Below are 17078 nucleotides of genomic sequence, written 5' to 3'. Positions count from 1 at the left end.
CAATGAAAACAACAAAGACAGAAACGACAGAAACAACAACAATGAAACAATGACCTGTACAACATGGTACAACTCTGCACGTGAACGACAATGCCACAGCACACTGCAAAACAATGACAAGACTGCAAACATGCCATGGCATGATAAAGAATCTCACAAATTCACATCTGCTCCAGAACAAACAAGCACAACAGCTTTCACGAACGATGACATACAGTATCAATACCACAAACACAGGAAAAAGTCGAGGTCCGACAACGGTGCGACACAGAACCGCTACCCGCAATCAAATGGAACAGGGGAAAAAGATGTCCACATCATTAAACGACTCATCAGCAAAGCAGCCGAGTCATGTTCCGACATCAACCTAGCTCTGTTATCGTACCGAGCAACCCCATTGAGCTCAGGACTGTTGCCAGCACAAATGCTCTTCGGCAGAGACATCGGGACAACCCTACTGGCAAAGCAATTCCGAGACCCCGGCAACACACCGGTTCTCGACGACATGCGGGCACTATGCTCCAAACAAAAACTATACTACGATCAACATGAGATCCCACTCAAGCCACTGACAATAGGTGACACCATCAGAATCAGGGACCCAGGAGGCGGATGGTCTGAGGCAGCCACGTTGATCAGGTAGGAGGCACCGCGGTCCTACATTGTCAAATTGTCTGCGGGAGTACATTCTCACCGTAATGGCCGGGATCTATTAGAGATTCGACCTACAATGCCAGTATTTCCCACACTGGACTTGACCGAGTCCATTTGTCCACAGGACGTTCCTCGCCACACAACGCCCGACAGTACTCTTGATGACATCAAACCATCATCCCTACTACCACCGTTAAGATGCTCCAGCAGAAGCTGTAAGGCACCCGACCGGCTAGAGTTGTGACTTCAACACACGCACAAGCCGAATATGGGCATTTCCCACGATGGACTCACAACACAGTTAATTGTTTCTGTATTACTTTTATCATTTTCACAGTGTGCAGGTTTGCATATTCTCACCACTTGTTATGTCCAGTTTTCTTGAGGCCAGTCCAGAAAACATGTCCAATAAAAGTGGGGAGGATGTAGTGATCTGTACATCTGCACATACATCTGCACATACACCAGGGACTACAGACAGATGTACCAGCCACAGCATCACTAGAGGGCATCAGAAACGGGTATAAAGGGTCCAGCCCAAGGTAGGAGCCACCTCTTTCAGAAGCACAGGGCTAGTGAGCAGCAGCAGACAGAGACAGCTCAGCATAGGCAGTTTACCTTAGCTTCACTGGTCATACCTTTTGACTGTATTATATCTAGTTAAGCTCTGGAAACAGAACAAAGCCATTGAATAAAGTATTTGTGTTAACTGGAAGTCTACAATCTTTATTCAGACTTAGAGAATAACATATAGATCTCACCCTTTATTTGGCTCCAGCAACCTTGCCAGGGGTGGTGACAGCTGAAAATGCAACATTAGATCCAGAGCAAAAGATCAGCATTCTGATTCCCACATTCCTGTTTTATTATTACTTTAGTGTAAAAAATCTAAAATTTACTGAGTGATCCTGATGATTAAAGTGAGAAGCAGTAGCATTCTTGTTTTGTGTTAAATTTTAATTTTGCTTTGAGAAGTGTGACTGATAATTTGGCCATTTACAGTTCAGAAAACAATCAGCGAGATTTTGTTAGGTTTTCTGATGATCTCGTTTGCAATTTTTTTGCCAGTATGGGCGATGGAAGTATTGCAAAATTAGTCAAAATATGTTTGAACCAGAAAGCGGATTATGTTACATAATCTGGTTATGTTACACTAAAATATATTTGCATCATCATAAACCTAAAATTGTCCCGAGACAAAATTGATCAATGTTAACAAAATGTGATTGTGTCTTTTTCCCCATCAAAAAAATGATTTGATGTATTTAAAATGAGCAAGCTTGTTCAGTTTTATTAACACAGCTGAAAATGGGCTTATCAGCTAACGTAAGCATTTTACTAATTGTGTGCAGTACTCCACCTAAAAGCAAACTGACTTAAAATAATTGAAAATTACTTTTAAAAACAATTATACTGAACTATTTAAGCATTTCATGGGTGTATATTCATCTGTTTCTTCAGTAAATTACATTTTTTATTTGATATTAAAATTGTTTTAAAATGTGTCGATAAGTGTCCATGTGTCAAAGGAAACAATTGTAATTCAAAACTGTATTATGGGTAGTATCTCGCAATTGTGACCTGGGACATGGCCAGTTCTGTGGATTGGGCCTGACTCAGGTGAATTCAATCCTAAACCACAGTAAAAGATCATGGAAAATACCAACACAAGTAACTTTGTTCATACATCATTAACATTGAAAATTCCCTGAACCTGAGAAATGAAATGAAATAAAAATCTCTTATTGTCACAGGTAGGCTTCAAATGAAGTTACAGTGAAAAGCCCCTAGTCGCCACATTCCAGCGCCTGTTCGGGGAGGCTGGTACGGAAATTGAACCTACGCTGCTGGCCTGCCTTGGTCTGCTTTAAAAGCCAGCTCTTTAGCCCTGTGCTAAACCAGCCCCTTTGTACTGGTTTGGCCGATTGCACAGAAATCTGGCACAAAACTAGTGGAAACATTTCCCCCCATTATTTCTGTCTGCAATGGAGAAAATATTTTATTTCTTTCACGCCAGACTCAGAAGTATGTCAGCTTTGACATAAGCAACTGTTATGCTGCTTCACTGAGTTTCGACTTTTTATTTTCTGTCAGTCCAAGACTGCAGAGTTGAACTCTCAGATAATGACCCTTGAGACTGGGAAATGTGGGTATTTACAAAACATCTTCTTCTGTATCTCTTTGTCCTACTTATGTAGTGGAATGTAAGTCAACCTAAATTTATGTCTAGAGCCATTAATGCTACAGTTAGCAAAGCCTGCGATATATTACATGCTGGTTTTCATTCCAAAGTGGCTTTTAACCAAGTCTCTGACTCGGCTTAGTCAAAAATAGTGAATAAATTACTTAGAACTCTCCTGAGCATTTCAATCAATTTTATACAAGTGTGAATATTGCTCTTTTCCCTCACTGTATTAATGTGCTTTATTCTTACAGGTAAACTGCCTGCAAACTGCAATTGATTTCTTGGTTTCTATTGTCATTTTACCACGTATTAATGGTAAGCGTCAACCTGAAAAATAAAACCGTGCTCTCCAATTATTTACTGTTATGAAAACTTATGATTTGCATTTGAATTTTTCTGCATTAAAAATGGCAGCAATTTCCAAAAGTACATAAATCCCTCAGTTGCTTAAATATGAAACATCAGCTGTTCTGCTGGCTGTGGGTTTCTCGTGGGAGCAGCCGAATCATAAAGAGCAGGAAATTTGCCACTTCAATCATGGTCTTCGCTGAAGTAGCTGATTGCAGTACCTGTAGCAAAAGGAGGTAAGGAAACAAGAATGAATTAAGGTCCTCATTTCTGAACACAATCCAACAGTGCTTTGCTCAACAGAATTGGCACACATATTAACTATGGTTGCTTGCCTGAGCTTCTGCAAATTGGCCCGGAACTTTTGATCTGTGGAGGGTTGTACCCAGGAGGTGCCCTGGCAGCTGATCTAAAGGATCCTCTGGATGACCCCACGTAACGACTGCACAGGAATTGATGGAAAATTCCAATGGGCAATTATGCTGCATCGGGGAGCATCCAAAACTCCGATATAAATCAGAAACTTCAGATGGTTATGACTCTCTTAGCAAGATAGTTACCCAGGAACAGTTAGGATTAAAATCTCTGGGGTAACTGCTGAAGCCCCCTCCCTCCACAACAGACCGCCACTTGGACCACTACACACCAAATCTGGAATCTTCATCCATCCCCTTCCAGTGAAGAATGTGGTACCCCTTTGACTCCCTTGTTTGTGAGTTTTCATGCAGGCTTGTCAGGGTCCAGCTTCCCTCCCCTTGCTCTTCCCTCCACCTTCCATTGTATGTCATAGAATCCACCTCCTTAGTCCCTCTGTTTGCCATCGGGAGCCCTAGTCCTACCCCACTTCCTGACAGAATCTTCCTTCCACATGATACCCCTTGTCTTCGTCAGGCCATCACCATGCCTTTCCTCCTCACCTCGCACTCCAGCGACAGTCAAATTTCACACCTTTGTTGCGGTGATAGACACTGGTGTGTGGCACCAGAGGGAAAGAATACCGCCTCTACTCCCCAACGCCAGATTGAATACTGGTTCGAGACAACCAGGAGGGTCCATAGATCCAGCAGCACAGTAGTGTCCATGATGACCAGCTCAGTGTGGAGATGAAGGCAGGAACGTGTCTGCCGGGGTTGAGTGGTGAACAGCACATCAGTAGCAGCACAGCACTGTGGCAGAAAGGCTTTGTTGCACTCACCTCAAAGTCCCTAGTGAACTGAGGACCCTGCCTGATGCACATCACTCTTTAGCAATCGGGTTGGACGCTGATGTGACGCAAGATTGGAAAGCCTGACGAGACACCAGTGGGCAGGTTTTAATGAGCATCCATCAGATGCAAATGAATGCAAATGGAATTCCCGCCACATGCAGTGGGATCACCGACCCATCATTGGGGAATGTTCATAGAATCGCTACATCATAGAAGATATCATTGGTCCAACATGTCTGTGCTGGCACTCTGAGGGAGCAGTTCACTTAATGCCATTCCTTCACCTTCTCCCCACAGTCATAGAATCAGAACCCATGTCCCTGGTGCTGTGAGGCAGCAGTGCGAACCACTATGCCACTGAGCAGTCCTTCACATTCTTCTCCTTCAGGTAATCATGTATTCCATCTTAAATGCTTTGATTGAGCCTGTCAGCACCACGATCTGAAGCAGATCCTGACCATTTCAGATTCTTATCGCTGCATGAAGCCATTTCTCCCTATCTACTCTGCCCAGTTCGGTGGAACTGTCAAATAGAACTGTCAAAGGGAACTAGCAAGGAATTTAAAACTCTTCCCTTTTAAATATTTGAAGAAAACTGCCTGCATTGTTAAAAGAAATCAGTGCCAATCACTTTGGCTGTTGACATAAGCCTGAGGACTACCATTGCAGGATATGTGCTGCAGGATTGACTTCACAACCTCTCATTATCACAGTGGAATGCCTGTCAGTTCACAACTTGATTGACAGCTCCAAGTGCTTATAATTTCTTTGAAGTGGGAATATGAATACAAATGCTTTTTTTGTTATATCGGATTAAATATTTACATGAAGTTAAATGTAGTGAATAGCTTTTCATCAATGAAGTTTTTTAAAGTAGCAAATTCATCAATAGATACTTAAGAACTTTCTTTAATTTCAGCATGGGTCTTGTGTCTGCCCATGGTGAATACTGGGTGAGTTAGCATGTTGGCTGTAAGGGAAAAGGGTGGTGGGAGGGGGCATGAGTTGACATTAGTTGGCACTAAGTTGGCATTGGGATTATGAAGGGCAATGGGGTGGGTGGAGTGTCATCGGCTGGAATGGCATGGGGAGTATGTGGGGGTTGAGGGGGTATGAGGAATGAGGGCTAGAGGAGTTTTGTTTGGTTTTTGTATCTTCGACAAAGTGCCGGAGCACTGATGACAGCCTTTTGTCTAGGCGCCTTCACACTCGGCAGCTTCTAAACTAAATCTGAACATCCAGGGCACATATTCCCAGGACAGGTTTGCGAAGCCAGGAATTGTCTTGACTGTGTATAGGTCTATGTATGGATTTTTTCAAATTTAAAATGATCTCAACAGCAAAACTTTCAGCTCTCCCGGCTAAATTGAATTTAGTTATATTGAATATCTAACAAATAGTATTAACAAGAAAACTATTCAAATGCTAATACCTAGATAAGTTTTAATATACTAACATTCATCCCACATCCCGTCATTGTGGGTATATAACTTTACCAAGGAATAATGCAACACTTGGGGGAGGTGTCACGCAGAAGGGCTTAATTTGCAATTATCCATGCGTTCTATCCATCTTAGTTTTACAGTTAACTACATCATGTTAATTTTATTACTGCAAAGTCAGAAACATGTTATCAAAGACTTTCATTGCATACAATTGAAACAGAAACAGGGCAACTGCCATTGACAATATTACTCAGGTTACTTCACAATAACCTGGCCTAATAACAAAACATTGTGTAGAAATCAAAGCAAAATCAAAACATAGTAATGACAGTTATTAGTTACAGGGACACTGACGAGAACTGCAAGAAATTACTGGAGGACAGGAAACTTGCAGAATCGGAAAATAATTGACAAGTGAATAAATGTGAGTTGTTACATTTTGGTAGGAAGAATGGGGAGCTCACTTATTGCCTGGAAGTTGCAAGTTTAGGTGAGTTAAAGGAACAAAGGGATCACGGAGTACAAATGCACCAATTACTAAAGGTTGTGCCAGAGGATAGAAAGGATATTTTTAAAATGCAGAAGCATAAGGCTTTATTTCTTGTGTGGTAGGATTGCAAGGTAGGGAAGTTTTGCTAAACCGGTATCAAAACTTAATCAGAACAATTAGAACACTGCATGCAGTCTAAGAATGGAATTTTCCCAATTTTTTCGAAGTGTTATCTGAGGCGGGAAATGTGGAGGGCAGCCCACCAACTGCCTTGTCGGGTTTTCCGGCCATACTTTTAAACACTTTGAAAATAAATGGAAGGGGCGGGTCGCACAAAATCATGCTGGTGTGCAGGCTCATTCATGGCTCCTGACAGATCGAACAGAGCATTCCCCACCTCCTCCCCCACACACAGGGCCCCCCACATGCAACACCCCCATCCCTCGAACCTCCACAACAGATGCTGCCCCCCTCCGCTGCTGTGAAAACTGCCGGGGCAGTGACAGGGGACACTTCCTCGGCATGTCCCTCCCCCCCCCCCCCCCCCCCCCCCAAGGGTATTTACCTGTATACCCCCAGCGGGTTTGGTTCCCCAGGTTACAGTTTGTCAAGGCCTGTTGTATAGCCAGTTGATGAGATGCCATGCCACTAGGGGTGGGGCGGGGGGGGGGGCGGGGAATGAATTCCCTATGTGGTGGGATGATACTGTGAGGGAGGCCCGCTAAGCGTATTTATCTGTATGTTAATAGGATTCCTGACCTTCCATGGCGGAACCCCCATGACATCATTGGCGCGGTTGGTGGAGATAATCTCAATGGAAAATCCCATCAGCAAAAATTGTATAGATACATTTAAAGAGAAGTTAGACAAGCATTTGAGGGAGAAGGTAATAGAGAGTTCCTTTTTGAACTCATTAAACTATGTCTGTCAGAAAAAAGTTTTCGGAAAATGATGGCACTAAACACAGATCCCCAGAATTTTAAAAGATTTGGTTGAAAACACTTGCAGTTGTTTTAGCCATAATCTTCCAAAACTCTACATTAAGGATTTGTCCCTTTAGATTGGAAAATTACAAATTAAATTCCATTATTTAAGAAAAGCAAGAAAGATAAACCAGGAAATTGTAGGCCACTTTGTCTAAGATCTGCAGGGGGAAGATAATGGAATCTATCATTAAAACATTGAAATTCCTCTGGATATATTTTATATGGATTGCCTGAAGGCATGCAATAAGGTTTCAAATGGCCTCCTTCTGCACTGTAGGGATTCCATGATTCTATCATTCTGAGAGGCTATTAGTTAAATTTTAAGGTCATAGAATTGAAAATAAATTATTGACATGATGAAGAGATTAATTAGGCAGTAGAAGATAGAAAATATGGATAATGGGTATACATTTGAATTGGAAGGAAGTGAATAGTAGTGTACCACAAGCATCTGTGCTGAAGCAGCAACTTTTCACTTTATAATTAACAACTTAGATAACACAATAGAGGGCAATATATCCAAGTTTGCTGATGACACAGAGATTAGTGGCATAGCAAGTAGTGTAGGCAGGAGCATAAAATTACCAAGAAACATTTATGGATTAAATGAGCGGATAAAACAAATGGATTTCAACACAGCTAAGTGTGAGGTCATCCATCTTGTACCAAAATAGAACTGAGCATTAATCGGAGGAGCAGTGAAGGTGCAAAGAGATTTAGTGGTCCATGTACACCGATCATTAAAATGTGCCACTCAGATACAAAACAAAGTTAACTGAGCATCTAATGAAATGTTAGCTTTGATATCTAGAGAAGAGCTAGAATATAAAGTGGGTGAACTTTTTCCTACATTTAGTTAGATTTCACATGGAGAACTGTGTGCCATCTAGGCAGTGCACCTTAGAAACAAGATACTGACGTTAGAAGAAGATTCACTAGCACATGAACAAGCTTCAATTCACAGGAGAGATTAGATAAACTAGGCTCCTGTTATCCGAAATATGGAAAGCTAGGAAATTTCATTGAGGTTTATAGGATTTTTAAATAATCTGATAGTGTAAAAATAAAAAGAGATATTGATAGGTGAAATGAATAGGGAAAGAATGTGGCAAATTAATTTTAATGTAGTTAAATGTGAGGTCATTCACTTTAGACCAAAAAAGGGTAGAACGGTGTTCTTTCCACATGTTGAAATGCAAAAAAGAGTAGAGATCCAAGAGTCTTGGGGATCTAGATACCTAGATCATTAAAATGTCATCAACAGGTACAGAAAATAATCAAAAAGGTTATTGAGATGTTGGTCATTGTATCTACAAGATTAGAACATGAGGGGGTGAAAGTGATGGTTCAGTTATACAAAACCATGATTAGGACACAACTGGAGTACGATGAGCAATTGTGGGCAGCACATTTTAGGAAGAGGTATTGGCTTTCAAGACACTGGAGCATAGATTTATCAAAATGCTAACTCTAAGAGTTAAATTATGAGGAGAGATTGCACAAACAAGGATTGTATTCATGGGAATTTAGCAGTCCAGGGGGTGATTTGAAATGTTTTTTTCAGATATTGAAGTGAATAAATAGAGTAGATAGAGGTAAATAATTTCTGCTGGTTGAGGAATCTGGCAATTGTCGAAAAACTTGAACCAAATCTTTCAAGAGTGCAATTAGCAAACACTTCCACACACAAAGGGTGGTCAAAATTTGAAAATCTCTTCCACGAATGGCAATGGATTCTAGATAAATTGTAACTTTAAATCACGTATTGATAGATATTTGTTAACCCAAGGTATTGAGAGACATGGGGCAAAGGTGTTTCTATGGAGTCAGGTCAAAGATCAGCATGGACTCATTGCAAGACAGAACAGGCTTGTGGGGCTAAATTCAAGTGAAAAATGTGCATCCGCTCAGAGTACTATGTGACCTGTGTACCAGGAGTGATAAGCAATGTGGAGATGGGAGGACACACCTGAAGTCACTCCCATGTGACTACAAGCATGACATGTAAAAGCAGTTGAGTACCTTTGCATTAAACTGTTGAAGTTATCACCTGTGTCGTTCCTGCACAACCACACATTAATAATGTGCTCCTGTTCCTGGAGATACCTTTTCCCCTGCTCGGTTAAGTTTAAGACAAGGAGATATAACCATCAAATAAAAGCCAGGCCATTCGAGAGATGGTGAGAACACTTCTTTAAGGAAAGGGTGATAGAAATATCGAACACTCTCCCACAATAAAATCCAGCTCGATTGTTAACTCTCTGAGATCAATACAAATTTGCTGGCTGATGGTATTAAGGGGTATGGAGAGCAGGGTGTAAATGGATTTAGGATACAGATCAGTCATGATCTCACCAAATTGCCAAACTTGCTCTAAGGGCTGACTTACTCCTATTCCTATGGAAGGTGCTCCTCATCCAAACCCTTTCAAGCAGGGCATTCCATTACTTATCTCACCATTTAAAAAACATTCTGCACGCCAACCTCACTCCCTCCCAACTCCCCTACACCCCCACCCCCACTACCTACATTGGAGTAGATTATAAGCAGCTTTATTCTTAACCTGTGTAGTATACCTTGCTCCAGAGCTGATTATTAGCGACAAAATGAAAAACAAATCTGGTCTCCCAGCACTAATATTCTCACTTTATTGGCAACAAAAATTTACCTTAAAAATATCGCTCTATGTCCTTCACACAATTGCTGTGTTGCAGGTAAATAATGGGGGGGGGGGCGGATTTTTCAGCAGGCCCGCTGACGGCGAACCCCCGCCGTGGGTTTCCCGGTGGAACGAGGTGGATTCAATGAGAAATCCCATTGTCAGTGGCGGGGAGATCCCGCCATCGGCCAACAGCGGGCCGCCTCCCGCCACCAAGAAACACATTGCAGTGGGTGCGGAAATCCCCCCTAAGCTCCATGCAAAGTACATAAAACTGAAATCACTAGTTTTAAAATGGGCAAGTATTTTCAAATTGAAAATTTAAGAGGTAAGCAATGCCAAAAAAATTGCTCCAAAGGTATACAAAAACATCTCAGAAAATGTTATTGGAACCAAAATAAACATTGCAACAAAACTAACAGCTGGGAATAACAGACCTTCCACCTCAGCGCTACCCGTGAATCTTGGCATACGCCAGCCATGGCAAAGCAGCACATCTTTCAGATGTTGAACACATCCAACAAACAGCTTGGAGTAAAATTTGCATCAGTGCATCATTCTGCAATTTTTGCAGCAGATCAAATGTAAAATCTGTTCACTGTGGAGATGGGGAGTAAAGGTCTACTGTTAATTTCAGAATTGTGTCCACTATAATTACAACTGACATGAAAACTATTGTTCTATGCAGCGGCCCTGGATGATGGATACCCACTTCCTCTGATCGGTCACTTTAAGCTTTCTAACCTTATTGTACAGCCACACAAGGTAAAGTTACTTAGTTATAGAGCTGTTTTGTAAGGGACGGCCTCCTGACCTTATGAAGCAATTTATGGTGTGACACATTAATTACATAAAAGGCTATGTTGTAGCATATATACAGCCAAAAATAAGGGCCAAAATCTTCCATCGTCTTTCGCAGCTGGGACTTTCCGGTGCCGCTGGTAGTGAATGGAATTCTGGCTGAAACGCCAAATTTTCCGAACTGACTCTTATTGTCTGCTGGTTCGACTTCTCTGTTAGCTGCTGGTCTGGTTGTAATTGTTGCTGTCTTTTGGACATACTTTGTCCTTTTTATGTTGCTGACCAGTTTATTTCCATTGATATCTGCTGCCTAAAAACTTCCTCTTCCTTTATGTCAGGCCTTCTTATTCGTTGGGTAACCTTCTACCTTATCAACTGCTAATTTTATTATCCTGTCTCGTTCTCTCCCACTAATTACATCATGTCAACTGAAATGACCTGTAAGTTCCTACATTCTATCCATTAATCAATCCTCAATCCATCCAAAAATATTACTCCCAATCCCATGAGTGCTAATTTTATGCAATACCTTTGGACATCACAAAGAACAAAGAACAAAGAAATGTACAGCACAGGAACAGGCCCATCGGCCCTCCAAGCCCGTGCCGACCATGCTGCCCGACTAAACTACAATCTGCTACACTTCCTGGGTCCGTATCCTTCTATTCCCATCCTATTCATATATTTGTCAAGATGCCCCTTAAATGTCCCTATCGTCCCTGCTTCCACTACCTCCTCCGGTAGCGAGTTCCAGGCACCCACTACCCTCTGCGTAAAAAACTTGCCTCGTACATCTACTCTAAACCTTGCCCCTCTCACCTTAAACCTATGCCCCCTAGTAATTGACCCCTCTACCCTGGGGAAAAGCCTCTGACTATCCACTCTGTCTATGCCCCTCATAATTTTGTATACCTCTATCAGGTCTGCCCTCAACCTCCTTCGTTCCAGTGAGAACAAACCGAGTTTATTCAATCGCTCCTCATAGCTAATGCCCTCCATACCAGGCAACATTCTGGTAAATCTCTTCTGCACCCTCTCTAAAGCCTCCACATCCTTCTGGTAGTGTGGCGACCAGAATTGAACAGTATACTCCAAGTGTGGCCTAACTAAGGTTCTATACAGCTGCAACATGACTTGCCAATTCTTATACTCAATGCCCCGGCCAATGAAGGCAAGCATGCCGTATGCCTTCTTGACTACCTTCTCCACCTGTGTTGCCCCTTTCAATGACCTGTGGACCTGTACTCCTAGATCTCTTTGACTTTCAATACTCTTGAGGGTTCTACCATTCACTGTATATTCCCTACCTGCATTAGACCTTCCAAAATGCATTACCTCACATTTGTCCGGATTAAACTCCATCTGCCATCTCTCCGCCCAAGTCTCCAGACAATATAAATCCTGCTGTATCCTCTGACAGTCCTCATCGCTATCCGCAATTCCACCAACCTTTGTGTCGTCTGCAAACTTACTAATCAGACCAGTTACATTTTCCTCCAAATCATTTATATATACTACAAAGAGCAAAGGTCCCAGCACTGATCCCTGTGGAACACCACTGGTCACAGCCCTCCAATTAGAAAAGCATCCCTCCATTGCTACTCTCTGCCTTCTATGGCCTAGCCAGTTCTGTATCCACCTTGCCAGCTCACCCCTGATCCCGTGTGAACATCCCTTGTACATCACCTTGTCAGATGCTTTTTGCAACTCCAAATACATGACATTCGCTGGTAGCCCCTTGACCACTTTACTAGCTACAACCTCAAGGAACTCTAACAAAGTTATCCAGCACAATTTCCTTTTAGTAAATCCCTGTTGATTCTGCGTAATCATATTATAATTTTCGAAGTGCCCAGTTACCATGTCCCTCATAATAGTGTCCAGCACTTTCCCTACTTCTGATGTCCGGCTAATTGATCCGTTATTCCAAGTAGGACCTTCCAATTCCAAATCCATATTTTCTACATATGATTTGTCGAACTCTGATTTTATTTTTTCTATATTTGCTTTTCCAGAACAAGCAAAACCAGGAAAGTTATTATTAATGATTCACCAATACATTTTCATACGTTTCATAGCTACTTTTCACAGTATAGTTTTTGGGTAGTAATAGAGTACAATTAAACAGGTGACAATATGTATCAGACTATCCACCCTTAGAAATCTACAAATTCATGCAATAGTCTCAACTCATGTATTGGAAATTATGATGCTACTATACGTAACTTAATGACAGATATTTCCATGGTGCATAAAATGGGCTGTGATAAGAGTAAACATAACACATAAGCCATTGTTCTTGGTGCTTACATTTTTTTTATTAATATGTTTTAGAATTTCCTGCTGTTTGCCACAGATCTCAGCTACACTTGAATGTCAAAGAATTTTCACATCGTGGATACTGTGGTCATAAATTGAAACATCCAGAAGAAATTAATTATGCAAATCTTTCATCTACAATTGATACTTGCCTAAAACAATTTTCCCTAACATTTCAATATGCTTTACTTAAAAGCACGTTAATGCTTTGTGTTATTTTACTGTAATTTAAAAACTGATAATAAATGTGACCATGCAACGTATAATGTTCCACTTTTTGAAATTATGTAATAAAGGCTACAAATGTTTGTGTCCAATTCTTTAATGTATTTATTTACCTTGATTGATTCAATAAATTGAATACAATATCTTGTCATCTCACTCAATCAGGTACTAATGTTTTATTGCTGGACATTGATTGCGGCCTATTTGCTGATCAAATCACAGGGATTCAGCTGTCCTCTCAGTATATCTCCTCATTTGTAACATTATTCTCCCGATCGACACATTTTCCACATGCTTTGTGACCTTCATTCACATTGAGGGAACACAAGTAAAGACAACATTTAGTGCATCATCCCAGGATATGAGAAGCTGAATTCTTTACAGGAACATAAGAACAGCAGTAGGCCATTCAGCCCCTCGAGCCTGCTTCGCCATTCAATGAGATCATGGCTGATCTGTGGCCTAACTTCATATACCTGCCTTTGACCGATATCCCTTAATGCCTTTGCTTAACAAAAATGTATCTAGTTCAGATTTAAAAGCAACAACTGACCTAGCATCAATTGCTGTTTGTGGAAGAGAGTTCCAAACCGCTACTACCCTTTTGTGTAAAAATCCTTCCTAATATCTCTCCTGAATGGTCTGGCCCTAATTTTTAGACTATGCTCCCTAATTCTAGAATCTCCAAGCAGTGGAAAAAGTTTATCTTTATCTATCCTGTCTTTTCCTGTTAATAGCTTGAAGACTTTGGTTGATCAACCCATAACCTTCTAAATTCTAGAGAAAACAGGCTTAATTTGCATAATCTCTCCTCATAACTTAGCCCTGAAGACCAGGTATCATGCTTGTAAACCTAAATTACAATCTCTCCAAGGCCAAAATATCCTTCCTAAGGCGTTGGGCCCAGGTCATGCAGATCACCTGTGAGAAATGAAATGAAATGAAAATCGCTTATTGTCACAAATAGGCTTCACATGAAGTTGCTGTGAAAAGCCCCTAGTCGCCACATTCCAGCACCTGTTCGGGGAGACTGGTACGGGAATTGAACCCGTGCTGCTGGCCTGCCTTGGTCTGCTTTCAAAGCCAGCGATTTAGACTATTTATTTAGCCCTGTGCTAAATCAGCCCCTAGTAGAAAGAATCTGGGAGGGTTGTGGTGGTGGTTGGGGAGGGTTGGGGCAATCTTTTGAGAGTTATATGCACAAGCTTTCACCTATATTCTCACCTATATTCTGCATAAAACAACTAATTTAAAAACACTAAAATAAAAGCAAAATACTGTAGATTCTGGAAATCTGAAATTAAAGCAGAAAATGCTGGATAACCTCAGCAGGTCTGGCAGTGTCTGTAGAGGGAGAAACAGAGTTAACATTTCAAGTCCGTTTGAAAGTGCACAGTTTTAGACTGTTGAACGCAGGCAGCACTCGGGGTGGGCAGCTGGTGGCCTTTGTGGCCATGACATCTGGCCATGAGGGCCAGTATGGTTCCTGGCATGTGGTGCAGGGTTGGGAGCATGATCACTGCCAGCGGGTGGGGGGCGGGGGAGTTACGGGTGTATGGGAAGGCAGTTGATGCCAAGGGCAAGGTGCTACCTACTCACCCTGGCTGCTCTGAGGAAGTTGTGCAGCTTCTTTCGGTGCTGTTGTCCGGTCCTGAAGGTGGGGCCCAAGGCGCTCATGGACTCTGCCATCCATGCCCAGGCCCGGTGTACGGCAGCGGGTGGCAGCCTCCTTCCCAATGTAGGAAACAGGGTGGGCCACCTCTCCTCCACAGCGTCCAGCAGGGTCTCCAGCTCGGCATCCGCAAACCAGTGTGCTGTTCTCCATGGTGCCTGGTATGATGTGCGTGGGGACCGGAGTGCTGATACACGCTGGCAGCTTGTCAGCTCCTTCAGTGGCAATCCTGACCACAATGAATCAGACACCATTTTTCATTGGAATTGCTCTGGTTCCATGTGGCGCTGGTGTTAGCCCATTCACGGATCATGAATTGCTCCGGGACTGGCGCCAACTTAGTTGCCATAGAAGACCACCGACATCAACACTTAGGGTGCAATTCTCTGGAAAAATATCCAAGTGTGGTACTGAGCTGAAATTGCCGCAAGCTTCCCAGGGCTCAGCCCAGTGAGGTCGGCAACGCAATTCAACGTTAATTGGTCCACTTAGCAAGGCCTCACGGGCTTCTCGCCGCAAATAACACCCCACCAGCTGATTCATCTGGAGCGTGCTTGCCAACCTCCCGCTAATAAGGTCAAGCAGCACTTGCTCAGCCAGCCCCAGCCGAGGAGACCAGCCCCAAGATTCGGGGAAGCTGACCTAGGGAGGCTCCTAGATGCGGTGGAGGTGAGGAGGGATGTCATGTTCCCCTGAGGCTCCTGGAGGGTGAGCCACAAGGCTGCCAGTGCTGCCTGGGATGAGGTGGCGGCAGCAGTCAGCTGGGGGAGTGTGACCATGAGGATTGGCCTCCAATACCGATAATAGGTGAACTACCTACACCAGGCAGCATGAGTAGTAAACACCAATGAATGAAAATGAAATGAAAATCGCTTATTGTCACAAGTAGGCTTCAAATGAAGTTACTGTGAAAAGCCCCTAGCCGCCACATTCAGGGAGGCTGGTACGGGAATTGAACCATGCTGCTGGCCTGCCTTGGTCTGCTTTCAAAGCCAGCTCTTTAGCCCTGTGCTAAACCAACCCCTTGACCCCCCCCCCCCAAATCGATGCACCCACCCCTCTACCCCCCAGGCAATGCCCAGTCCTCCCTCCCTTGTCAAGTCCCCCCAACCCTGCCTTCACACCCCCTCGCCCACCACAGTGAACCACGCATGTGGGTAACGACGCCCTCTCTGTGTCTCCTCAGGAGAAGCACTCCCACAATCAGCGGGAGAGGGTTCAGACTGGCGGTGGGGTGTCAGACATCAAAATCCTCACCTCCTTCGAGGAGCGGGCCCCAGAGGTGACTGGTGTGGCCGAGGACAGGGCGGTCACCAGCACGGAGGCTGACGGAAGCCGCAGAGGTGAGAGCCAACCGGGCTCCAACTCGAATACCTGTCAAACGTGAGTTGTTATTGCCTTACTGACTGACCCATCCCTCCCACTGACCACATGTCCATTCTCCCACAGGTCCTCCAGTCGACGGGGCTGTCCCATCCCAGGCAGCACCCTCTCCTGACTCCGAGGAGAACACCTCGGAGGGGAGCTCCAACGATGCAACTGTTATAGTCGCAGCACAGCTGTCATCCCCACCCTCCACCAGGTCAGATACACACTCCTCGGTGGAAAATGTTCGTAGTCAGGTGTCTGGGGCACAATCTGGTGAGCACCACACTGCTGCTGATGCACATCAGGTGGATGCAGGATCCCTCAGATGAACAAAGAACAAAGAACAAAGAAATGTACAGCACAGGAACAGGCCCTTCGGCCCTCCAAGCCCGTGCCGACCATACTGCCCGACTAAACTACAATCCTCTACACTTCCTGGGTCCGTATCCTTCTATTCCCATCCTATTCATATATTTGTCAAGATGCCCCTTAAATGTCCCTATCGTCCCTGCTTCCACTACCTCCTCCGGTAGTGAGTTCCAGGAACCCACTACCCTCTGCGTAAAAAACTTGCCTCGTACATCTACTCTAAACCTTGCCCCTCTCACCTTAAACCTATGTCCCCTAGTAATTGACCCCTCTAACCTGGGGAAAAGCCTCTGAATATCCACTCTGTCTATGCCCCTCATAATTTTGTATACCTCTATCAGGTCGCCCCT

At 43.4% G+C, this 17078-nt stretch overlaps 1 protein-coding gene across 2 annotated transcripts in view; it reads left to right on the top strand.

Moving 5' to 3' along the window:
* Window positions 1–13480, top strand: part of LOC140428811 (bactericidal permeability-increasing protein-like) — a 56056-nt gene extending 42576 nt beyond the window's left edge. For both annotated transcript variants that reach the window (XM_072515494.1, XM_072515493.1), the window contains 3 exons: window positions 3091–3154; window positions 10663–10739; window positions 13110–13480. In XM_072515494.1, the coding sequence (XP_072371595.1) occupies window positions 3091–3154; window positions 10663–10739; window positions 13110–13148 (180 nt within the window). In that variant the 3' untranslated portion in view covers window positions 13149–13480. The remainder of the gene's footprint in view (window positions 1–3090; window positions 3155–10662; window positions 10740–13109) is intronic.
* Window positions 13481–17078: the final 3598 nt, after the last annotated feature.

This window comes from Scyliorhinus torazame, chromosome 8, assembly GCF_047496885.1.
Source record: "Scyliorhinus torazame isolate Kashiwa2021f chromosome 8, sScyTor2.1, whole genome shotgun sequence".
Lineage (NCBI taxonomy): Eukaryota > Metazoa > Chordata > Chondrichthyes > Carcharhiniformes > Scyliorhinidae > Scyliorhinus > Scyliorhinus torazame.
Note: the sequence above shows the minus strand (reverse complement) of the source record. Positions and strands in the feature narration are given on the sequence as shown.